Below are 25,541 nucleotides of genomic sequence, written 5' to 3' on the forward strand. Positions count from 1 at the left end.
CCCTGGACCACATACATCTTAATCTTCTGGATTAGCCATCCTTGAGGGCTTTTGTCATATGCCTTACCATGTAGACAACATCCATTGCCCTACCCTCATCAATCTCTCTCATCACCTTATCATAAAACTCAAATCAAGTTTGTAAGACTCAACCTTCCCTGCACAAAACCGTGCTGGCTCTCCCTAATTCGGCCATGGGTTTCCAAATGCTCAAATATCCTAAGAATTTTCTCCAGCAATTTCCCTACAATTGACGTGAGACTCACCGGTCTATAATTCCCAGGATTTCCGATGTTCCCTTCTTAAACAGAGGTATAACATTAGCCACTCGCCAGTCCTGCGGGACCTTATCTGTGGCTAGAGAATGCACAAAGATACTGGTCAAGGGCCCAGCAATCTCATCTCTTGCTTCCTTCAATAACTGGGGCAAATCCCATCCACATTAATACTTATTTGGAGGCCCAACACTTCCTCCTCCTTGACCTGTAAACACCCTAACATATTGATACACTCAGCACTGATCTGGTCCTCTGTAATCTTTTCCTTGGTTCTCATTAAGTACCTCACTCACATATACTGCATCCAAGCAAGTACTTCCCCCACCCCTATCTTTGAGTGGTCCCACCCTCACCATTGTTATCCACTTGCTCTTGATGTATGTATAGAATACCTTGGGATTTACCTTAATATGATTTGCCAAGGATATTTTGTGGCCCTTCCAGGCTTGGCTAATTCCCTTTAGTTCTTTTCTGGCTTCTTTGTACTCATATGCTTTGTTTGATCCTACCTTCTGAAGTTTTGCATGATTTTCCCTTTTTTCTGACTAAATTCATCACTTCTATAGACATCCGCAGTTCTCTTACCTTTCCATCCCCATCCTTCCTTCTAACAGGAACTTTGGTTAGCATTAATTTATGTGAATGATGCCGGGAATGAAAGAGTGATCAAATGAGCAGCAAATGAAGGCTGTGGGTCTGTACCGGATGGAATTTTGTAGAGTGGGGAAAGGGAATCTCATTGAAATCTATAGAGTGTTGAAAGGCCTAGATAAAACGGATGTAAAGATGCTTCCTTTGGTGGAGGAGTCTTGGACCAGAGAGCACAGCCTTAAAATAGAGGGACGACCATTTAGTACAGAGATGAGGAATTTCTTTAGCCAGAGGGTGGTGAATCTGTGGATTTTTTTGCCACGGGTATTTAAGGTGGGGGTTGATAGGTTCTTGATTAGTCAGGGCATGAGAAGTTATGGGGTTAAGGCAGGAGAATGGAGTTAAGGGGGAAATGGATCAGTATGAGGAAATGGTGGAGTAGACAAAATGGGCTGAATGGCTTAATTCCCCTCCTATGTTTTGTGGTTACTATCCCATTTCTCCTTGCAACTGGGAGCAAAGCTTTCCTTTGCATCTTTGATGGTAGAATTGTTTCTTTATATTAACGAAGTAAATTAACTCAAACTAATCTCAACAATGTTGAGGTGTTAAAACTGACATTCCTGGGAGCCAGGGAAATGAAGGGTGACTAGATTATTAATCAAGTCCCGAGCAAACAGGACTTTGGTGGTCTTTCAATGTGAATATAATTGATTGCGACTGAGAGCTCTCCTTTTTGTACTTGCCAAAGGAAAATTTTGCCAACACAGTCACATATCTCAGATGATTAATTAGTAACTTGGTTTTCATTCTTGAAGCACGTACTGAGGCACAGAGAAAAAATGTTTTGCACGTCATCCACACAGATCACTTGATCATTGAGGTAGGACAAGGGAAAAGCAATACCAGAATGCAGAATAAAGTGTCAGTGTTACAGAGAAGTGCAGTGTAGGCAGACAATAAGCAGACCGTGTTGCTGTAGGTGATGAGGTCATCTTGTAGAAATGAACAATATTTCACTTGTGAGCCAAACCCCAGCAAAATGCACACTTGGGGAGGTGGTCCAAGTTACAAAGGAAGGGGGTGAAGTACTTGTCAAAATTCATTAACATATGGACAAGTATGTTAATGCATGGGTGCAATGAAAAGGTTATGGCCACAGCATCAGAAGGACATAGCATCAAACAAGCAGCATTCAAATTTCAAAGTAATTATCGAAGTACCTGTATATCACCATATTACAACCCTGAGGTTCATTTTCCTACTGCATACTCAGAAAATCCATCGAGAAGAACATAGTGAAACACTCACTGAATCTACTTGGAAGGACAGACACTGTCCTTCAAACTGGAAAATCCTAATGCAGACAATGATCACACAGAGAATGTACAGATAACTTTAGTTAGCTAATTAGAACATGATGTTGAGGAAGGTCAGGTGTTTTTTCTCTTCCTTGGATGTTGCGTACATGTTTGTTTTCCAGGACAGGTTCTATAGCGCAAAACCGTTTCTGTACCATGAGTAAACAAAGTGAAGTAAACGGAATTGATTATGCAACAATGAGCTCCAACCATCACATGCACAATATAGGCTATTATTTATATGCATGATGGTCTTTTTCTTTATTTTGCATTGCGTTTATTATAGTTAAAATTTTTTGTTAATAGATTTTCTATTTCAGTTTATACTGGTGTGAGTTAAATTGTTTCCTGACAAACAATACATTTGCATGGGTGCGTCAGTGTTCATACAGTAACTGCCTTTGTTTTTCCTTTAAAGGAACATTCAAACTTTTACGTTTGTGTTTACCTCAATCATATTTACCATTGATGTGTTTGTTTACTGGAAATTACCTTTGCATTGTTATTCCCATGTGTTGTTGCTGTTAGGTTGAATTCACAGTAACAGCTAACTCATTTCAAGCCTATGGTGAGAGGGTCACACTAGTATAACTAGCAATAAATAATGAGAACATGAGAGAACAAGATAGAGTCCTGAAACTGAGATCATTGGTCGTGGGAACATCTGAATGGATGGGCAAGTGAGTGTCGTTATCCCCTTCTGTTCAAGAGCCTGATGGTTGAGGGGAGGTAACTGTTCTTGAACCTGTTGGGGCGAGTCCTGAAGCACCTGTACCTTCTACCTGATGGTAGCAGCGAGAAAAGAGCATGGCCTGGGTGGTGGGGATCTCTGGATGATGCTTCACAAGAATAACATAAATTTAACCAAATTTGGATAGTATGTATGACAAAGGAGCATGACTTATGAAAACAGGTTGAGTGCAACGTATCGAAGTTTGCTGATGACACAAAGATGGGAGGGAGTGTAATGAGTGCGGAGGACGTTGAAACCCTGCAGGGGGACATAGATAGGCTAAGTGATTGGGCAGACATTTGGCAGATGAAATATAATACTGACAAGTGTGAGGTCTTGCACTTTGGCAGGAAAAATAATAGAGCAAGTTATTATCTAAATGGAGAGAAACTGGAAAGTGCTTCTGTGCAAAGGGATCTGGGGGTCCTGTCCTGGGGGAACAGGGAGGTCTTACTGCAGTTGTACCGGGTATTGGTGAGACCACACCTGGAGTACTGCATGCAGTTCTGGTGTCCATATTTAAGAAAGGACATACTGGCTCTCGAGGCAGTGCAGAGAAGGTTCACTAGGTTAATTCCGGGGATGGGTGGGTTGATGTATGATGAGAGGTTGAGTAGATTGGGACTCTACTCATTGGAGTTCCGAAGAATGAGAGGCGATCTTACTGAAACATATAAGATTGTGAAGGGGCTTGATCGGGTGGATGTGGGGAGAATGTTCCCAATGATGGGTGAAACTAGGACTAGGGGGCATAATCTTAAAATAAGGGGATGCCGTTCCAGGACTGAGATGCGGAGAAATTTCTTCACTCAGAGGGTAGTGGGGCTGTGGAATTTACTGCCCCAGAGAGCTGTGGAAGCTACTACACTTAATAAATTCAAAACGGAGGTAGACATTTTCCTGGATAAAAATGGCATTAGGGGATACGGTGAGCGAGCAGGTAAGTGGACATGAGGCTAGGTTTAGATCAGCCATGTGATCTCCTGGACCAGTTTTCGATAGCCTGGATGGGTCGGAGAGGAATTTTCCAGATTTTTTCTCCTCAATTGGCAACTCGGTTTTTTTTCCCCGGGTGATCACATGGGTTTGGGCGGGATGAATAATAAAATAAAATGGGTGGCATGGTGCCCTGTTGGTTGGCACTGTTGCCTTGTGGGATTCGGTGAAAACTAGAGTTAAGATTGGATCAGCCATGATCTTGTTGAATGGCGGAGCAGGCTTGAGGGGCCGATTGGCCTACTCCTGCTCCTATCTCTTATGTTCTTATGAACTCGGCCTTTTCTCCTTGGAGTGACGGAGGATGAGAGGTGACCTGATAGAGGTGTATAAGATGATGAGAGACATTGATCGTGTGGATAGTCAGAGGCTTTTTCCTAGGGCTGAAATGGTTGCCACAAAAGGACACAGGTTTAAGGTGCTGGGGAGTAGATACAGAGGAGATGTCAGGGGTAAGTTTTTACGCAGAGAGTGGTGAGTGCATGGAATGGGCTGCCTGCAACAGTGGTGGAGGCGGTTACAATAGGGTCTTTTAAGAGACTCTTAGATAGGTACATGGAGCTTAGAAAAATAGAGGGCTATAGGTAACCCTAGTAATTTCTAAGATAGGGACATGTTTGGCACAACTTTGTGGGCCGAAGGGCCTGTATTGTGCTGCAGGTTTTCTATGTTTCTGAAAAGCAGCAGCCTTCTCCCTTGTAGAGCAAATGAGCTTTTGGGATGCAGAACTCCGTTAGAAAAGTTTGTACAAATGTACATTTGCTGGGGGGCTTAAGTGTGTGGAAGATACTACTTTAAGAATTGTCTGGGTCAACCATTTAAACATTTACTCAAAACTTTTAATTGTATGGTGGTAGCAGAGTTAGTACTTCTGTCCTTCCCTCAGGTGAGCATAATAGCCTAAAACAACATTTGAAGAGCAGGGGACTTGTCATCTGTGTGCTGACCTGTATTTATTCATTACAGAATGTTTGGAGCACTTCGTGATGGTCAGATTGTTTTTGTGCTCCCCATGTTGCAACGGTGTCTTTAAAAGTAGTTTATTGTTATAATGTGTTATTAAAAGTGAGATTCTCTGTTTTATGGCACCATAAATCACTTGTGTTTGGTGGCCAAGACAATTGCAGTGATTTCTGTGTCAAATTCCACCAATTGACATTTAACTGATCATGAATCCAATTGTGAATCATGCTTTCAATCATGTTTAAGGCCCAATCTAAATTGCAGTATCAGCTGATTACTGCAATGAGCCAGATTTGATAACCCACTGCCTGCTCTTGAGATCTCTGTCTTGGCTCACTATCTACACCCATTTTTTTTTTCCAGACCCCACACTCACTGGTTTCTGTAACAAACCGTCTGAAGTACTGAGTTCAGGAGTTGTGATGTTACATTGAGTACAGAAGTTAGGATGTTTTGTTGAAGTTGTATCAGTCGTTGGTGAGGCCAAATTTGAAGTACCTTGTGCAGTTCTGGTTACCTACGTACAGGAACAATATCAGTAAGATTAAAAGAATGCAGAGAAAATTTACAAGGATGTTGCTGGGCCTTAAGGCCCTGAGTTATAAGGAAAGGTTAGATAAGTTAGGGTTTATTCCCTGGAACATAGGAGAATAAGGAGAGATTTGATGGAAGCATGTAGACTTGAGTGGTATAGATCAGGTAAATGAAGCTTGATTTTTCCACTGAGATTAGAGCTTGGGGTCATAGGTTAAAGGTGAAATGTTTAAGGCAAACACAATGGGGTGCTTCACTCGGAGGGTGTGTAATGAGTGGTGGATGTGGATTTGATCTCAACATTCAGGAGAAATTTGGTTAAGTACATGGATGGGAGAGATAATAGAGGCTGTGGTCCTGGTGCAGGTCAATGGGATAGGCAGAATAATTAGGCATAGACTAGAAGGGCCAAAGGGCCTGTTTCATTATGAGTAGTTCTCTATGACTTTAATCAAATTAAATCATTGGATCTGAGAATTGCCGTGCACTATGTAATGAACAGTGAGAAATAAAACACACAAACTCTATAGTAAACAGATGTCACACACACAAAATGCTGGTGGAACACAGCAGGCCAGGCAGCATCTATAGGAAGAAGCACTGTCGACGTTTAGGGCCGAGACCCTTCATCAGGACTAAATAAAAGAAAAGATAGTAAGAGATTTGAAAGTAGGAGGGGGAGGGGGAAATCCAAAATGATAGGAGAAGACAGGAGGGGGGAGGGGTGAAGCTAAGAGCTGGAAAGGTGATTGGCAAAAGGGATACAGAGCTGGAGAAGGAAAAGGATCGTGGGATGGGAGACCTAGGGAGAAAGAAAGGTGGAGGGGAGCATTCTGATATGTCTATCCATGGCCTCCTCTACTGTCAAGATGAAGTTTGACAACTCAGGTTGGAGGAACAACACCTTATATTCCATCTGGGTAGCCTCCAAACTGATGGCATGAACATTGACTTCTCTATCTTCTGTTAATGCCCCAACTCCCCTTCTCACCCCATCCCTGATTTATTTATTTCCCCCCCTCCTTTATTTCTCTCTCTCTCTGCCCATCGCTCTGCCTGTTCTCCATCTCCCTCTGGTGCTCCCCTCCCCCTTTCTTTCTCCCTAGGCCTCCCGTCCAATGATCCTTCCCCTTCTCCAGCTCTGTATCCCTTTTGCCAATCACCTTTCCACCTAAATTTTGCAAGTACAAGCTAGCATCAACAAAACATTGGTTCTCTGCAGTTTTTGTTTTGTCAATCCTTAAACTATAATTCATTTTTTTTGCTTTGTGCTCCCTGCAGTTTAGACAGGCCCTTGCCAATGACTCAGTCTTTTTGCACCAGATGCTTGTGGAACTTTGTGGTTCTCTGTTCAACTCCCCCCCAGGGCATTATCTGGGGAACTGGGTCATGTTGTTCAGAACTGTCTGTCACTGGGCACTCAAAACTATTGTGCTTTTAATACACTGCCATTTCTGTAATGGATACTTAATTTGTTCCCACCCCCCCCACCCCACCCAACTGCTCTCAGAGACTTCAGCCTTGACTCTCAACAACTGACCACCTTCCGCCATAACCCACCTGTTCGCCTATCTTTCAGTAATTACCCCTCCCCCTTTCACCATTCCCATTCCTGTTTTCCCCCCCTCACCTCATTTCCTTATCACCTCGCTCTGGTTCTCCTCCCCACCTTCCATTTCTTCAACTCTCTCATCAGATTCCCCCTTCTCAAACCCTTCCACCTATCGGCTGTTGTCTCCCAGTCTCCCCCGCCACCTTGTATTACTTCCTGCCCTCCCCCCCACCTTCCTGCCCTAACTTAGTTTTTAGAGCCCTGATGAAGGGTCTCAGCTCAAAATGTTGACTGTTACACTTTTCCACAGATGCTGCATAGCCTGCTGAATTCCTCCAGCATGTTGTGTGTGAGTTGTTGGCCTACCTTCCATGATATTTTTGTACATTCGACAATGGCTCAGCACAGAAGTTACACTTATAAAGACCAATTCAGGAATGCCCGCCAACTTGATCTTGGGCATTACTAAATTTTGCAGTCGGGGTCCTGTGGCTGGAAACATTAGAATGTGCGCCCCAACTTGTTAATGAAATGCATCTTAAATCCACATCTCTCTCGTAAAGGCAAAAACAAAGTGGTGGAGAAGGTATTGAGCACACTGGCCTTCATTAATCTAGGTACTGAATACAGGAGATGGGACATTGCAGTTGTAAAGGACAATAGTGAAGTCATACCTGGAGTGTCATGAAAAGATTTGGTCACTGTGTGACAGGAATGATGTCATTAAGCAGGAAGGAGTGCAAAGAAGATTTGCAAGATGTTGCCAGGATCGGGCCGGAGTTGGAGGGAGAGGTTGGGCAGGCTAGGACTTTATACCCTGCAGAGCAGGAGACTGAGGAGTGACCTTGGAGGTGTATAACATTGTGAGGGGTATAGATAGGAAAAATGCACACAGTCATTTTCCCAGAGTGAGGGAATTCCAAACAAAAACCTAGAAGGCATAGTTTCAAAGTGGGGGGGGGGGGGGTTTAAAACGACCTTTGTGGCAACTTCTTTACACATGGAACAAGTTGCCAGAGAAGATGGTTAAAGGAACTACAGGGACAATATTTAAAACACACTTGGATAGGTGCATGGGTAGGGAAGGTTTAAAGCAAAGGTTCCCAACCTGGGGTCCACGGACCCCTTCTTAATGGTATTGATCCATGGCATAAAAAAGGTTGGGAACCCCCAGGTTTAGAGGGGTGTAAGCTAAATGCAGGCAAATAGCACAAACTTTGGTCAGCATTCAGATTGAGCCAAAGGGCCTGCGTTTTTGAGCTGACTCTAGCAATGGGCAGGAGCATTGTTATTAGAAAAATTTATCTATGTTGGTTTAGAGCTTCTGTCTCTGGGCACCTTTGTATAGAGTGTAGCATTGACACAGAACATCACAGAGATGGGAGCATTATATGCAGAGTGTCTCTGGCACAGGCTTTGCTAACCAATCTTCGGCTTTGTGCGTTTCTTTCAGAAGCACCTCTGTGCCAAGAGCAGGACGATTTTGTCCTCTTCCAAGGCTCTTTGGAGCTGCTCGGTGAAGATGCTTCAGGTTCAGGAGTGTCGATCAGTTTGGAATGGACCGGTGTGGAGGCTCTGAACGCTGAACTGCAGGATAGTTTACATCTCCGGCAAGTTCTGTACCGGTAAGGCGGGGTTGATCTGTGATCTGCTGACATGTGTGGAAGGTTTGTTTTGTTTCCTTGTCCAATGGCCCATATTCAAATGGGTTTTTTCATTCAGGTACGTGAGTGCGAAGGAGAACGAAATGATGCATAAGCATAAAGAACACAAGAAAACTAAATATTAATATAAGAGCAATCCTAAAGAACACATTGTACAAGTAACCACTGTATACAAAGACTGTATGTACATAAAGTGACGCTAGTGATGTGTATGTAGTGTTGGTGGATGGATGGAGGTGTTGATCAGCCTGACGGTTTGGTGAAAATAACTGGTTTTGATTCTTGTGATCCTGGTCTGGATGCTGTGTAGCCTCCTCGCTGAAAGGAGTGGAACAAAAGGTCCATTTGGCAGAGACTTCTATGCTGAGAGGATTCCGCAGTGTTTCACCTCAGTTATTATTTATTAATCCCATCATGATGTTGCTGTCCTGTTTCTGCAAGCCCTTACGGCCCTGTGAGATATCTACACACTTGCGTAATTGTGATCAGTTTACAGTTCATGCCTCTATTGTCAGCTCGGTGGTAGTTTTGCAATTTTCTTCCTCGACTTATTTTCCGTCCCCCTCACTTGTTTTGATCTCTTTCTCTGTCTCGCTCTTACTCTCCATTGTGCACCACTCACTCTCCATTGTGCAGCTTTGCAATTTCTTTTCTCAAATACTAAAAATACTAGGCAAAGTGACAGAATGATTGCTGTTTTACTGAGCTTGCTACCTGGGGAGCAGTTAGGTTGACTAAGTTTGTAATCTCTGTAGAATTTAGAAAAATGAGAGGGGTACCTTTCTAGAAAGAAAGCCATCCACAATGCAGTTTTCTGTTATGCAAATACTTGTCAAAAATAGGCAAAATTTGTTTATTTTGCACTTTTATGTTCATCCGGTTATTTTTCCCCCTCACGCAAATTGCATAAGGGAATTTTTATTTCATACCTCAAATAGTTTTTGGGAGTAACTTTGACTGAGCTGTTGTATCATTGGGTTGGGGGGAGGTGCATTGTATTCTGATTGGTTGAGATTTGCTGAATGTGGGGAGAATGTTCCCTTTGGTGGGGGTCTGAAATGAGGGGTCAGGTCTCGCAGGATAGGCGATTCAGTACTGCAATGAAGAGGAGTGTTTTTTCACGCGGAAGTTGATGAACATTGAACAGTACAGCACAGGAACAGGCCATTCCGCTCACAATGTTGTGCTGAACAAAATAGTTGGGCATTTGATTACTAAGTTAATCCCTTCTGCCTACACAATGTCCACACCCCTCCTTTTTCCTCATATTCATTTGCCTAGCTAAATGTCTCTTAAAAATCCCTAATGTTTCAGCCCCTACCAGTGACCCAGGCACCCTTCTGTTTTAAAAAAAACACTTTGTCTCTCATATCTCCTTTATAATTACCCTCTCTCAACTTAAGTTCATGCCCTCTGGTATTAGACATTCCAACCCTGGGAAAAAGATGCTGACTGTCCATTTTAAATAAGCCTCTCATAAACTTTTAAACCTCTACCCAATCTCACCTCAGCCTCCACTACTCCAGAAAAGAAAGAAACCAAGTTTGCCTGAACTTTCATTATAGCATACGCCTTTTAATCCAGGCAGCATCCTGGTAAACCTTTGCTACACCTATAATGGGGAGACCAGAAACGTATGCAATACTCCAGATGTGGCCTAACGAGGGATTTATAAAGCTGCAGCATAACTTACTGTCTTTTGAACTTGTGCCTCAACTAATAAAGGTGAGTATGCCATAAGTCGTCTTAACCACCCTGTCAATCTGTGTAGCCACTTTCAGGGAGCCATGAACTTGAACCCTGAGATCCCTCTGCTGATAAAACACTGCGAACGGTCTTAACAGCGCACTGTCTCTTTACATTCAGATAGATAGATAGATAGATACTTTATTCATCCCCATGGGGAAATTCAACTTTTTTCCAATGTCCCATACACTTGTTGTAGCAAAACTAATTACATACAATACTTAACTCAGTAAAAAATATGATATGCATCTAAATCACTATCTCAAAAAGCATTAATAATAGCTTTTAAAAAGTTCTTAAGTCCTGGCGGTAGAATTGTAAAGCCTAATGGCATTGGGGAGTATTGACCTCTTCATCCTGTCTGAGGAGCATTGCATCGATAGCAACCTGTCGCTGAAACTGCTTCTCTGTCTCTGGATGGTGCTATGTAGAGGATGTTCAGAGTTTTCCATAATTGACCGTAGCCTACTCAGCGCCCTTCGCTCAGCTACCGATGTTAAACTCTCCAGTACTTTGCCCACGACAGAGCCCGCCTTCCTTACCAGCTTATTAAGACGTGAGGCGTCCCTCTTCTTAATGCTTCCTCCCCAACACGCCACCCCGAAGAAGAGGACGCTCTGCACAACTGACCTATAGAACATCTTCAGCACCTCACTACAGACATTGAATGACGCCAACCTTCTAAGGAAGTACAGTCGACCTACCAAGGTGCAGCATTTCACATTTGGCCAGGTTAAACTCCATCTGATGTTTATCAGCCCATATCGGCAACTGATCTATATCCTGCTCTATTATTTGCCAGTCATCAATGCTATTCACAACAACTTCAATTTTTAAAAAAAAATCATTTGCAAACTTACTAACACACTCACCTACACTTTTCAACAAGGTTGTTTACTGTGTGAACATCACCAGAGGTGCCAGCACAGATCCCTGTGGAAACACCACTGATCACAGACCTCCAGCTGGAGTAAGTCACTTTGACCACCACCACCCTGCCTTCTATCGGCAAGCCGTTTCTGAATCCAAACGGACAAATCGCCATTGATCATGTGCATCTTAATTTTCAGGATGAGCCTCCCATGAGGGACCTTGTAAAGTGCCTCAGTAAAATCCACGTAGACAGCTCTACCTTCATCGACCACCCTTACCACCTCGTCCAAAAACTCAGTTAGTAAGATTTGACTTGCACCCCACAAAGCTATGCTGGCTCGGTTTAATTAGCCCATAGCTTTCCAAATGCTAATAAATCCTTTCTGTACGAAATCTCTGCAGTAACTTCCCTAGCACCGATATGTGACTCACTGGTCTATAGTTTCCAGGATTATCCCTGGAACAACATTATGTACTTACTGGCCCTCTGAGTCCACCCCCTGTGACTAGAGAGGAATCAAGGCCCCAGCAATTTCAAGACTTCCCTCTTTCAGTAGCCTGGGGTATGTCCCATCAAGCCCTGGGTACTTACCCACCTTAGTGCTCTTTAAGGGACCCAACACTATTTCCTCCTTTACTTCAAAATTGCCTAGCTTATAAATAATCTTGGCACTGATTTCCCTGACTTCCTCATCCTTCTTGGTAAATACTGATGTAAAGTACCCATTAAGGACATCACTTAAATTCTTCGTATCCAAGCAAACATTTCCACCCCCCCCCCCCCAAAAATCCCTGAGTGGTCCCACCCTCTCCCTAATTATGTCTGTATGGAATGCCTTGGGATTCTCTTTAATTCTACTTGCCAAGGACTTTTCCTGGCCCCTCCTGGCTGTCCTAATTCGCTTCTTGAGTTCGTTTATGGTTTTTTTTATAATCCTGTGGAACTCATGATCTCAGAGGCCTTTCCAGGTTGAGTCAATAAGTATATTTAAGGAGATGAGTAAATATCCAGATGCAATCAAGGGGGGGGGGGGGGGTTGGGTTACGGGGAGTGCAACAAATCAGATGTTGGAGGAACTCAGCTGATCAGACAGCGTCTGTTGAAGGGAATCAGATGAGCCATGTTCCAGGTGGAAAACCTTCAGCTGGACCAATAGATAGTTGGGAGGTGGCCAGTATAAAGTGGTGTGATGTGTGGATCCAGGTGAGGAGGGTAAATAGGGAGGAGGTTGAGTGGCAATAGTGATGAGGTTGGAAGGTGATAATGGGAGGCAATTAAAGGCTGCAGATTATGGAGAATCTGCTGGGGAAGGAAGATTGAACATGGGATTAGATAAAGAAGGGTGCAGTGGGAAGAAGGGAGAAAGTGAGAGCAGGAATCTGGTGTTGAGATAAAGGATAAACCATAGTAGGTTCAAAGGGCTGATGGACCAACTGTTGTTCCTGTTTTCTGTTCCAAAGGGTACTATGTTTACCATTAGCCGTGGTAAGTGCTGTGTGGTTTTAAATTAACTATTCAGATTTTAAATTGATTGTTTCAAACCATGAATCTGCTTTACTTGACAAGTAGTTTTTTCTTGATTTAAATAAATCCTAATGCTGGTCCAAATGGTCAATTCTTCCTCACCACGTTGCTGCAAATTGACACAGTCAATGCCCCAATTTCTGCTCGTGTATGTGATGGTTAATTGTCTGATGTACTGGAAGAGCATGGTGTGAAGGTTTGTTTAAATTGCTGCTGGATGGCCTGTTCACCCATTCCCTTGAGATTAAGACAGAACTAAGACCAGAAAACAAAGGATTAGAATTAGGCCTTTCAACCCATTGAGTCTGCTCTGCTATTCCATGATAGTTGATTTATTATCCCTCTCAACCCCATTCTCCTCCCTTCTCCCCTTGACCTTTGATGCCCTTGCTAATCAAGAGCCTATCAACTTCTTTAAATACACCCAATGACTTGGTTTTCATAGCCTCTGTGGCAATGAATCCCACCTCTGGCTAAAGAAATTTCTTCTCATCTCTGGTCTAAGGAGAAGTCCTCTTATTCTGAGGCTGTGCTCCCTAGTATAGGAAACATCCTCTCTACATTTATTAATCAAGGCCTTTCAATATTCAATAGTTTTGAGTGAGATTCCACCCTGATGCACCATCAATAACTCTCGGAGACGTGAGGCGAGATATAGGCTTTTATTGGCTGGAGGAAAGAACAAGCAGCAAGTGACCACCACTCTGCATCCTGGAGACTGAGGCCGGGGCTGTGTCTCCAATCGCCTTTATACCGGGGTCTGTGGGAGGAGCCACAGGAGCAGTCAGCGGGGGGGGGGCGTGTCCAGACAGGTATACGTAGTTCACCCCCCCCCCCCCCCCCCCCCCCCCATTCCAAACTCAAGCAAGAACAAGCCCAGAGTCATCAAACACTCCACGTGCATCAGTCTTTTCATCCCCGGATTATTCTCATGAACTCAAAGGTCATTATTGTTCAGTTTTGGTGTATTGCGTCCAGGAGCGGTGGGACACGGGTTTAGATTTTGGGGTCAGTGACTACTCGATTATGACCCACAGTCTGAAATAAGAATCTCACTACAGAGAGTTGCTGGATCTTTGTTAACTACAATATGTTTTTGGTAATCCCCTCGTTAGATCTGGTTCCCTTTCTCTTGACTATGGACGGTGCCACTAAAGGGAAGCTGGAGAAAATGATCCACAGGCTGATACCACACTCATGACGCTGACATAACTGATGTTGCCTCTTATACAATTATACAGGAACTAGTTGGAATCACTTTGAATCATCCCCTTGCCAAAAGTGAACAGTGTTCTGAGCTCAAACCCAACACAAAAATCTACCTTCTATCATTATCAAGTGTTTGTACAGAGTAAATGAGGGGGAATATTTCCACTTGCAAAAGGGGTTACAACCAGGGGAATGGAAGCGGTGGGGGAATGAAGATGGCTATCATGCAAAGGTTGTTTTAATCTGGAACAGATAATGGAAACTGATTCAATGATGATGTTTGTATATCTTAAAATGGGAACTCTTACTAGGAAATTGTTATCACAGGTGGGCCCAACCTTGAATGCATGGATGGAAATTACAATGGACATTTACAAAATGGAGAAGATAACAGCATCTGTTAATCATAACTTGGAACAATTTGATTCATACTGGGGAGAATGGTTTAACTACATAACACCTCATAGGCCTGATTTTTATCATCACAAATCAATGAACATGTTGTAAAAAAAAAATCACTGCCTACTTGTACATAGTTTTCTCCTTTTGCTAGTTCTTTCTTTCCTCTCTTTTCTATAAGAGTATACCTCAGATAAATATTATGTGGAGATTTGTGGCATATATGACTATATGATATATATGTACAATATCTGAAATACATCTTATGGAAATGTTTGATGAATTTCAATAAAAAATACAAAAAAATGGGAACACTGCACGGCTTCTGTGCTGCATGCTCTTATGAATTGTGCTTTTGTTTGTTTATTTCTTTCTCCCAAATGCTCCCATTTAAATCTCACTAATTCACTTCATTCCAGTTTAAAGCTTAATTAAATCATTCAGCTGTGTGCCACTCACAGCCAAAACCGATTGTATTGAACTGCTCTCCGATCTTGCCAGTCCATTGGCCAACATTTTGTCACTGTACAAACACGACATCGCCAGTGCGCCGTTAAATTGAGTGTCCTCCGAATGCTTGGCCTTTATATACTTCTCAATCAGTTGATTGGTGGTCATTACAGAAACTCAGTTGTGACCAACTCAATTGTCAACAGCTCAACCTAACAATCAACTACCCGAGCTACTCGTTTTCTGAGTTATCTCCAACAGCTGAAACAACAGACCAATTAACAAACCATGATACTTAAGATACTAGATACTTTATTGTCACCAACAATTGATACTAGAGCGTACAATCATTACAGTTTCTTGGCTACTCCTTCTGAAGTCAACAACCAATTCCTTCGTCTTGCTGACGTTGAGGGATAGGTTATAGGTCATTGCCACCAATGCATTACACAGTTCTGATTTTTGTTATGTTGAATGTTTAACAATTGAAAGATCAATTTTAATTTGATTTTTTTCCCCTTATTCCAAGGCGTTTTGCACCAGATTTATCCCATATTTACTTGGATGAGAAAACATCACTGCACTCCCTACAGCTGCTCCCAATATTTTCTGCAGGTACTGTAACATAGAATGCATTATAGGTTACATGGTCGGCACAACATTGTGGGCCGAAGGGCCTGTAATGTGCTGTAAATTTCTATGTTCTATGTATGTTGATTGTATGATGTCAAGCTATACTTGTTTGCTTTCCTGCAGGAGCCTAGTTTTATGCAGAACTTTCAGCCTCAAATCTACACTCAGAACTGATGGGGTTTGAGAGGTGGTTCAGGGTGGTGAGTGAATCCACAGCCTTTTGACTCTGGTGGACTTTTCTGTGAATTGAGTTGTGTGTGGTTCTGTCAGATGGGGAAGGAAAAGAAGGAAGTCTTGAAGCTGACTACTGTGCTCATTGGTCCATGCAAATTCACAGCACAAGTCAAGCAGAACCAAGAAGGGTCTCTTTGCGAAAAATCCATAATCAGCCACACACAGCACTTCACCTTTCAACATGTGTTTCCCAGTAATTTTGGCCATCTCCTTTACGTTTAGCTTCCTTCAAGATTGTGTTTTTCCCCTTCCAGCTACTGCAGGTGAGTCCTCATGCATACATTTCTCTCAATCACTCCCCGCACAAGCGGCACAGTAGTGTAGTGGATAGCACTACACTTTATGGTACCAGCAACCCAGGTTCAATTCCCAACACTGCCTTTAAAGAATTTATACAATCTTCCCTTAACTGCGTGGGTTTCCTCCCACAGTCCAAAGACCTACCGGTTGGTAGGCTAATTGGTCATTGTAAATTGTCCCATGATTAGGCTACAATTAAATCGGGGTGGCTGGGCGGTGTGGCTCGACAGGGCCAAAAGGGCCTACTCTCGCTGTATCTCAATAAATAAATCCTCTGCCTCTTCCAACACAATTAATCCCCCACACAGTTCCTGCTTCTCGAAGACAATTGCACCCTGCCCTCTGCTTAATGGGCTCTGACTCACCTGACAGACTCGATCCAGCCAACAAGTATGGGCAAAGCCAATAAACAAAGTCTAGTTAGAAGTTGATTTTAAATCAAATCATCACAACAGAGTAAATGAGAAACAGAAAACCAGAAATGGACCTACCAAAAAGAGAAAGCACAAAGAAATTTAAACTTCATAATCAAAGAGGTACAAGGGTGGAAATAGCTAGTACAAAGTGGATGGAGCAACATGTAGAGGGATGTAAGAGGTAAGTGTTTTTTTTTTAATAAAAAGAGTGGTGGGTGTGTGGAATGCCCAACCAGGGATGGTGGTTGAGGCAGATGCATTAGGAGCATTTAGGAAATTCTTAGGTAGGCACATGGATGAAAGAAAAATGGAGGGCTATGTCGAGGGAAGGGTACGATAGATCGTGGAGTAGGTTGAAAGGTCAGTATGACATCGTGGGCTTATACTGTGCTGTTATTTGCTATGGTCTATGTTTATGAGCAAATGCAGAAAAGTTGAAGATGTAAAGTGCTAATAATTTGCAATCAAACTGCTAATGTGTTGGATCGAAGCTGTTAAAATTGAAACCTATTTCTGATGAGTTCAGTTTTATTACACAAATTTAGGGATTAATGCTGATTATATGAAGTTTATAGATTTAATAACTGAGCAATGATAGGGTAGTAACTAATTTGATTTTATAATAACTTTGCATGTATCATCTGATACCCTTGTATATGAGGGGGAAAAATGAACACAACTTAACAGGACAGGTATGCAACAAAGACAGCATCTTGTGAAGAATAGAAACCAAGACCTCTCTACTTTACTATGTCTCAAATATTGATATTTTTGGGCTGAAAGTTTGCTTAAAATGTTTGGCAACCTTCTGCTGTGATAAGCTAAGCCTTTCAAAGCTGTTGGCCATCTAATTTTTAATAAGGAGACTACTTAATACATATTTCCACATCAGTGTGTAATATGTCACTGCCTTCTGGGGTGTCTGTCTGCCTGCGTATGGGTTTGGAGAAGGGCAATTGTCTGCTGAAATCCAGGTGGCTCTGGTCATGACTACACAAGGCCAACTGACTATTATTTTCTGCTTTGGTCTAGGAGACTTGGAACCGAGCGGTTCTCCGGGGAGGAAGGAGAGGCAAATGCTCAGCCTTTTCTGTTTCTTTTCCTTGCCGCACACGGGCTACCTGTACTCCGTTGGCAATATGGTGCAGGAGCTCTCTGCCTACAGTTACCCGGAGAAGGCAAAGCAAGCAGTGCTGAGTTCCCAGCTCTTGCACGTCATCACCAGGTATGACAACGACCATTCTGGCGTCTGAGCTCAAGGACGTGGCCCAGGCACTGTGCTCTGTGTGTTTTGAGGCGCAATGATACGTAGAGAGACTTGCTTTCATGAAACACCTCCTGCATCCCTTTTGGGACATCTCGAAGAGTCCTTTTTAAATATAGCCATTTTAGTGATGTAGAAAATAGGATGGGTAATAGAGGTAGAGTAGGTGTTCCCAACCTGGGGTCCATGGACCCCTCGGTTAATGGTAAGGCTCCATGACCAAAAAGAAACGTTAGGAACTCCTAAGGAAGAAAAGTCTAATGGATTTCAATCGTACAACAAGGTAAACTGTTTTGATGTTGATTTGAGGTGTCTGTATAGTACTGGATGCTGTGATAAATCTCTCCCATGCTCTTCCTTGGAGGAGTTTCCTTGGATACTTTACCTGACAGTGCTGAGAAGTTGAATTGAATGTATTTAACTCTTACATCCGTCCCACAACGTGAGGGAGTAAAAATCTTTGCAGTATCACTCCGTTGCAATGTACAGACGTGTGAATGTATAAGTCTAATGGCTTGAGAAAGAAGCTGTCCCATAGCCTGTTGGTCCTGTCTTTAATGCTGCGGTAGCATTTGCCAGACAGAAGCAGCTGAAACAGTTTATAGTTGGGGTGACTAAGGTCCCCAATGATCTTCTAGGCCTTTTTGCACCTGTTGCTATAAATGTCCTCAGTGGAGGGAAGTTTGCATCCACAGATGCGCTGGGCTGTCTGTACCTCTCTGCAGTGCCCAGTGATGAAGGTTGGTACAGTTCCCATACCAGGTGGTGATACAGCCAGTCAAGATGCTCTCAATGGTGCCCTTGAAGAAGGTCTTGAGGATTAGGGGACTCATGCCGAACTTCTTCAAGTCGTTGAGATGGGAAAGATGCGGTTGTGCTGCTTTTTTTTTTTGCCACACAGCCGGTGTGTACAGTCCAGGTGAGATCTTTGGTGATGTGTATACCGAGGACCTCACCCTCTCAACTGCAGACACATTGATGCAGATCGGGGTGAGCCTGTCTCCGTCCCTCCTGTAATTCACAATCGGCTCTTTGCTTCTCGGACCTTGAGGGAGAGATTGACACCACTGTGTCAGGGTGTTAACTTTTCCTCTGTAGGCTGTATTGTCACCGCTAGAAATCAATGTCGTGTCATCTGCAGATTTGATCAGATTGAAGCTGTGTATGGCAGCACAGCCGTGGGTCATCTCCATTCATAATACCTCAGACCTGCAGTATGGGGCCTTCTGTTAAGCTCCGTAATAAACTTGAACACTCATCTTCTACCATAGTGGTGAGTGTTTAAACCTCTGAAGAGATGACTAGGCACTGATTGAAGTAATGCAGATCATACTGTTTTATTGAGAGATACTGCATAGTTAGAGGCCCTTCTGGCCCAATGAGCTTGCACTGCCCAATCCCATTAACCTACTAACCCACACATCTTTGAAATGTGGGAGCAGAGGAGATTTACAAGGATGTTGCCTGGGTTGGAGGGTGTACCTTTTGAGAATGGGTTGTGTGAACTTGGCCTTTTCTCCTTGGAGTGATGGAAGATGAGAGGTGACCTGATAAAGGTGTATAAGATGATGAGAGGCATTGAATGTGTGGAGAGTCAGAGGCTTTTTCCCCAGGGCTGAAATAGCTAACATGGGGGGCATAGTTTTAAGGTGCTTGGAAGTAGGTACAGAGGGGATGTCAGGGGTAAATTTTTCACACAAAGTGGTGGGTGTGTGGAATGCACTGCTGACAACAGTGGTGGAGGCAGATACAATGGGGACTTTTAAGAGACTCTTAGATAGTACATGGAGCTTAGAAAGATAGAGGGCTATGCAGTAGGAAAATTCTAGGCAGTTTCTAGAGAAGCTTACAAGGTCAGCACAACATTGTGGGCCAAAGAGCCTGTAATGTACTGTCGATTTCTGTGTTCTAGCTATGAAACTGGAGCACCAGGTGGAAACCGACACTGTCATGGGAATTTTTGTGTAAAATTACCAGTGGAATGATCCATTAGCTTACATTCCTTGCATGTTCTGCTTTGAGAGGCAGTTAAAATTAGACTTCAAAACCACTCGCACGGTTCATTAGTTCACTTTAATATCAATCAGCTGACAAGAGTGTTTAAGTTCCCAGTGTTAGAATCCACCAGCTTATAGATGTTGGTGAATGGAGTTCTATAAAATACTTGGAACCATGGAACACCATGGAACAATGCTTTCATTCAGTACACAACACATAAAGTAGGAACATGGTTCTTCAGGGCTGCTCTGCCATTTAGTAATTCCACATTTCCAACCCAATTCCACATCCTTTAATTCCTTATAATGCCCGATTTCTTTCTGATTTCTGCCTTGAATACACAGAGCGGGCAACTACAGACCTCTAGAGAATGCTGAACAACAAAGATTTTGCTTCCTGAATGCTTTTGGGGGTATCTTGTGGACTTCGGGCCATTAATCAAGAAAATTCCACAGTGATTTTCATATCATGCACTTTTTTTTTGAAATCGCCTCTATTTGTTTTTTCAATTCATAATTCAAGTCAGAATAACTGATGTTATGATTAAGGAAGGCATTTTTGTTGCTCCACAAATCAACAGGTTCTCAATAACAGGTATTTCAAAGAACTTCTAGTGAGACTGGAGAAAATTGCATGAAAAGCATTCCAGGATGTTGAAGAATTTCTTGGCAACTACATACAGCTGGTTGACAACATGCTCAAGCATACAAAACCAGAAAGTGCAACATGTCCCTACAGACTCATTTTCTGCATTCCCATTTAGACTTCTTCCCTGCAAATCTTGTCGCTGTCAGTGACGAGCACGGTGAAAGATATCACCAGGACATTGCGGTCATGGAGAAACGGTATCAGGGCGATTGGAATCCATTAATGCTGGCTGATTATTGTTGGACACTTAAGCGAGAAGCCTCAGGCACTGAGTACAAATGAAAATCATCAACAAAACCCTTTTAGCTTAGTTAAACTACTGCAAAGTGCTAGTACCGTTATTCAGTGAAAGAAATTAAATTCAATAAAAGTTAATTCCCTGTTTCTCCAAATTCCTACGTGACGCAAGTAGCCCAGAATTGTATTTGTGTTCCACTTCGTGGTCTATCATAAACAAAAAAAATAAATTCTGAGGAAGCAACACTACCAAAAGAAATAGTTGTCCAGTGTAATAAATCATCCTAATCAATAAAATATATCTTCCTCATTGTGTGGAATGGATCCTTCTGCTCAACGTGTTCATGCCAGCCATCAGCTACCCATCTATTCTCTGACTTTAAATGGCTTCTCCTCCCTATCCTGACACTTTCTTCCCTTGTTCTGCATTACCCAGCCTCAATAGCAGTGTTTGTCATCTGGGGGCCACCAGACAACAGAAGCTGGAATCAGCATAAAAGACCCCGCATTGTTGGAGGGAAATGAATATACTTTAGCCCAGATGAAGGATCTGGACCCGAGAGGTCAACTGTCCTTTCCCATCCACAGATACTTCCTGACAGATTGAGTTTTTGCAGCATCTTGTGTTGCATTTGTCATCAGATCTGCCAAGCACTCTACAAACGTTCTCTATAAGAATGTGATCCCAATATAGAAAATAGAATCCTTTTTATTCATGGGATAGCACTTGTTAAAGGAAGCAGTGCAGTTGGTTGAGTGGTGTTGCAACAACAACCTTACACTCAATGTCAGTGGTCCAAAGAATTGATAGAGGACTTCAGGAAGGTGAAGTCAAGGGAACACATGCCAGTCCTCATTGAGGGATCGGAAGTGGAAAGTGTGAGCTTCTCTGAAGACCTATCCTAGCTTCAGTATATTGACACAATTATGAGGAAGGCTATATTCCATCAGGGGTCTGAGCAGAATTGGTATGTCACCAAAGGCACACACAAATTTCAATATAATGTACCCTGGAGAGCAGTCTGACTGGTTACATCATTGTCTGGTATGGAGGGGCCACTGCACAAGATCAGAAAATGCCGCAGAGAGTTGTAAACTCAGCCAGCTCCATTGTGAACACTAGTCTCCCCAGCATCCAGGACACCTTCAAAAGGTGATGCTTCAAAAAGTCAGCATTCATCATTAAGGACCTTCATCACCCAGTCTCTCTTCTCGTTGCTGCCATCTAGGAGGAGGTAAAGGAGCCTGAAGACATCCACACTGGATCCTTCAGGAACAGCTTGTTCCACCTTGCCATCAGATATCCAAATGGACCATGATCACATGAAGACTCCCTCACTTTTTTCCTTTCTTTTGCATGACTTGTGTAATTTTTTTATATACACATATTGTAATTTATAGTTGTTATGTATTGCAATGTACTGCTGCCATAAAACAACAAATTTCACAACATACGCCAGTGCTATTGTACCTGATTCTGGTTCTACAGGATATATGTGATAGCATTGGAGGGGATGTCAATGAACTATGTGCCTTTCACATTGGTTATTTGACCTATTCAGTGGACCAATCAGTTGGAAAGTTAGAGGATCCTTGTATTGCTTTCAATCTGACCTTTATTCATTCAAAGTTCAAAGTAAATGTATTATCAAAATACATATATGTCACCATATACAACCCTGAGATTCATTTTCTTGCAGACATACTCAGTAAATCCATTATAGAATAATAACTATAATAGAATCAATGACAGACCCCATCAAATGCTGTTGGAGCCTCAATCCCACTGCACTTGAAACAGCTGTGGTGCATGTGAGAGAATCATCCACCTTCTTGTGGACCATACATTCATTGAGAAGGTTTAGAAAGAGCTGTTGTGGTCCTTGTTAACATTTCTGCTCAGCAGATGTGTAAATTGGGACTCGATCCACAGGTTGCTACCAGGGATTTGCACTGTGGCAAACATCGACCTCTGTTGTTTGGAAGATTATCAAGATACACTTTGATCTGCCTGCTCTTCCAATGTGAGCAGATGTTTAGAAGTGTGTGCTGTTAACTGACTCTTTCCAGGTTGCAGAAGTACTTGCTGAGGATAGCAGTACAGCTCAGTGTAGCCAAGGCTCTGTGAGGAAAGACTGCAGGCTAGGGTTCCACTGTATTTGGACACGGGTGGGGTCTTCTCAAACAAGGGTGATGTGATTGTGTAGAAGTTAGCATAACACTAATACAGCGCCTGCAACCTGGCCTCAATTCCACCACTGTCCGTAAGGGGCTTGTACGTTCTCCCTGTGACAGTGTGGGATTCCTTCAAGCGTTTTGGTTTCCTGCCACATTCCAAATACGTACAGGTTAGTAAGTTATTTGGTCATGTGGGTATAATTGGATGGTGCAGGCCTGTTACTGTGGTGTATCTCTAAATAATTTTTAAAAATCTGCATTATTTAAGCAATAAACGTGAGTGGGGTCATTGATTGTAAGGGAATGTATTGATGTTACAATGAATGTAAAAAAAACGTGGTTGTATTTAATGTGTATATGTTGTGATTAAAATATATTTTATAAAGAGAAAGTTTCTGATAAGGAAAAAATGGACAAGTTTTCCAGTGGCCTGATTGAATCCTTTTCGGAATTGCCTGCGGAGAGGAGATGGAAGAGTTCAAGGCCTGATGCTAGGCAAACAATCACTTCCTCAATGTCAACAAGGCTCCTAAGGAGATTGTTCTTGACTTTAGGAGCACACATACCATTCACACCAGTGGCAGAGCAGTGGAAACTGTGAGTAGTTTAAAACTCCTGGGTGTTCACATCTCACACATTTTCTCATTGTCCCGGACGGAACACGTTCTACTCAATCAGGAAAGGTCACCAACACCACTACTTTCTGAGGAGGCTGAAGAGAGCTGGACTATGCACATCTATACTCGTGTCTTTCGACAGATCCACAGCGGAGAGCATCCCAAAATGCTGCATCACTACATGGTGTGGAAACTGCACTGTGGCAGGAAAAGGCTCTAAAACTGCACAGCGCATCACTGGCACCAATCTACCTGCCGTCAAAGACATATGTACAGAACTGTGCTGGAAAACAGCTAGTAAAATCGTGAAGGATACCATCCACCCTGCTCATGGACTGGCCCAGTTCAATCAGTAAGAAGGCCAAGGAGCATCCATGCCTAGAACACCAGACTCACAAATTGCCAACGTGGAGCAGAGAGCGAGTTTGATGAATCTGGCAGAAGCAAAGGATGTTGGGAATGATGAGGGTGGAGTGCTGCAGGAGGATGTGGGACAAGTGGCAGAGAGGGGCGAGGGGCGGCATAGGTGCAGTCACACCCAGCCCTGAGACATAAGGCAAGGCTACTTGATTCCAAACAGTTGATTAATACAGAATATCTCTGATGCTTCCTCTCCCTGCCCCTTTCCCATTCTCACTCCACAGTAGAGACCCATATCAGAATCAGGTTTATCGTTTCATATATGTTATGAAATTTGTTTTTGTTATACAGTGCAATAAGTAAAATTACTTTATATCCTAGTTATATGTATGTGCCTAAGACTTTTGCAAAGTACTGTACATACAATCAATCTACGTACATAAGCTATTTTATGTATTTATTGTGTTTTTATTATTGTGTTCTTGTTACGTGAATGACGGTACTGGAGAAAATTACCGGTAGATACAAAGCAGCTTCTTTATTCGACAAAACAAGGTACAGCAGGCATTAAAGGGAGACACTTTCTGTGGAAAGGTCTGGCTGGCCCAACATGGGGGCTCGATATTTAAAGTGCCAAACTTCAAAGGACACCTCCATATTTACAATGTATGGACAATGCTTTCTTTGAAACTACATACAGCCTTCACACCTCCTGATTCACGCCATACACATCCAAATGAATTTTAATCAGCATCGTCTAGACTGGGATTTACAGTTTTTAGGAATCCATTGTTCAGAGCTGCATTCCAAATTAAATGCGCAATGCCTTTTCAGATGTGAAGACTGTTAGCCAAAATCAAATGTTCAATGTATATGTCCTAACCCAAAAATCACTCTAACCTTCTTTATCTTATCAAGTTTTTGTTGAGCTGCATTGGAGCTGGAGAGACAATTATTTCATTCTGCTTTACACTTGTGTACTGGAAATAGCCTTAAGCAATCTTGAAGTGGGTATAGTCTGTGATAGAAGAACCAAGACGAGTTAATGTACCGAATAGTGAATATTCTTTTTCCTGGAGCAGTGCTGTGAGGTTTACAATATTTCCACACACCAGGAAGCAGGAAATGAGATAATTTTGTTATGCAAGCTGTTCTGCTGGGTAATATATTCTGTTTCGTCAGTTTGCTATCGTGCCTTGCTTTGCCAGAATGGTTATCGGACTATTGCAGACACATTTGTGACATAGTACACAGGACATAGAACAGTACAGCTCAGGGACGGTCCCTTCAGCCCAAAATGTCATGCTGAACCAGCTAAACCAGCTAAACAGCTAATCAAAACCATCTAAACTCGAATCCCTCTTACTTACACCAAGTCCTCACGTTCATGTATTGATATAAGCATCTCTTAAAAGCCTCTAATGTATTTGCCTCTACCACCGTACCAGGTAGCACAGTCCAGGCATCCACCACTCTCTGAGTAAAATATTTACTCCTCACACCCCCTTGAACCCTCCCCCTCTCACCTTCAGTACATCCCCTCTGGTATCAGATATTTCAACCTTGGGAAGCAGGTGCTCTCTGTCCGCCCTATCTGTGCCTCACATAATCTTATAAATCTCTTATCAGATCTCCCCTCAGCCTCTGCTGCTCCAGAGGAAACAACCCAAGATTAAAAAGCCTCTCATGATGGCCCCTTCCCCCTAAACCAGGAAGCATCCTGGTGAACCTCTTCTGCACCCTCTCCAAAGCCTCAACGTCCTTCCTATAGTGGGGAGACCA

At 42.8% G+C, this 25,541-nt stretch overlaps 1 protein-coding gene across 3 annotated transcripts in view; it reads left to right on the plus strand.

Annotated features, from left to right (window-relative positions):
* hps3 (HPS3 biogenesis of lysosomal organelles complex 2 subunit 1) overlaps window positions 1–25,541 on the plus strand; it is a 67,487-nt gene that overhangs the window by 3,052 nt on the left and 38,894 nt on the right. For 2 of the 3 annotated variants that reach the window (XM_073041572.1, XM_073041574.1), the window contains 3 exons: window positions 8,462–8,633; window positions 15,404–15,489; window positions 17,490–17,682. In XM_073041572.1, coding sequence (XP_072897673.1) covers window positions 8,462–8,633; window positions 15,404–15,489; window positions 17,490–17,682 — 451 coding nt within the window. The remainder of the gene's footprint in view (window positions 1–8,461; window positions 8,634–15,403; window positions 15,490–17,489; window positions 17,683–25,541) is intronic. The other variant, XM_073041573.1, reaches the window with a different exon arrangement.

Source organism: Hemitrygon akajei, chromosome 3 (genome assembly GCF_048418815.1).
Source record: "Hemitrygon akajei chromosome 3, sHemAka1.3, whole genome shotgun sequence".
In the NCBI taxonomy this organism is placed as follows: Eukaryota; Metazoa; Chordata; class Chondrichthyes; order Myliobatiformes; family Dasyatidae; genus Hemitrygon; species Hemitrygon akajei.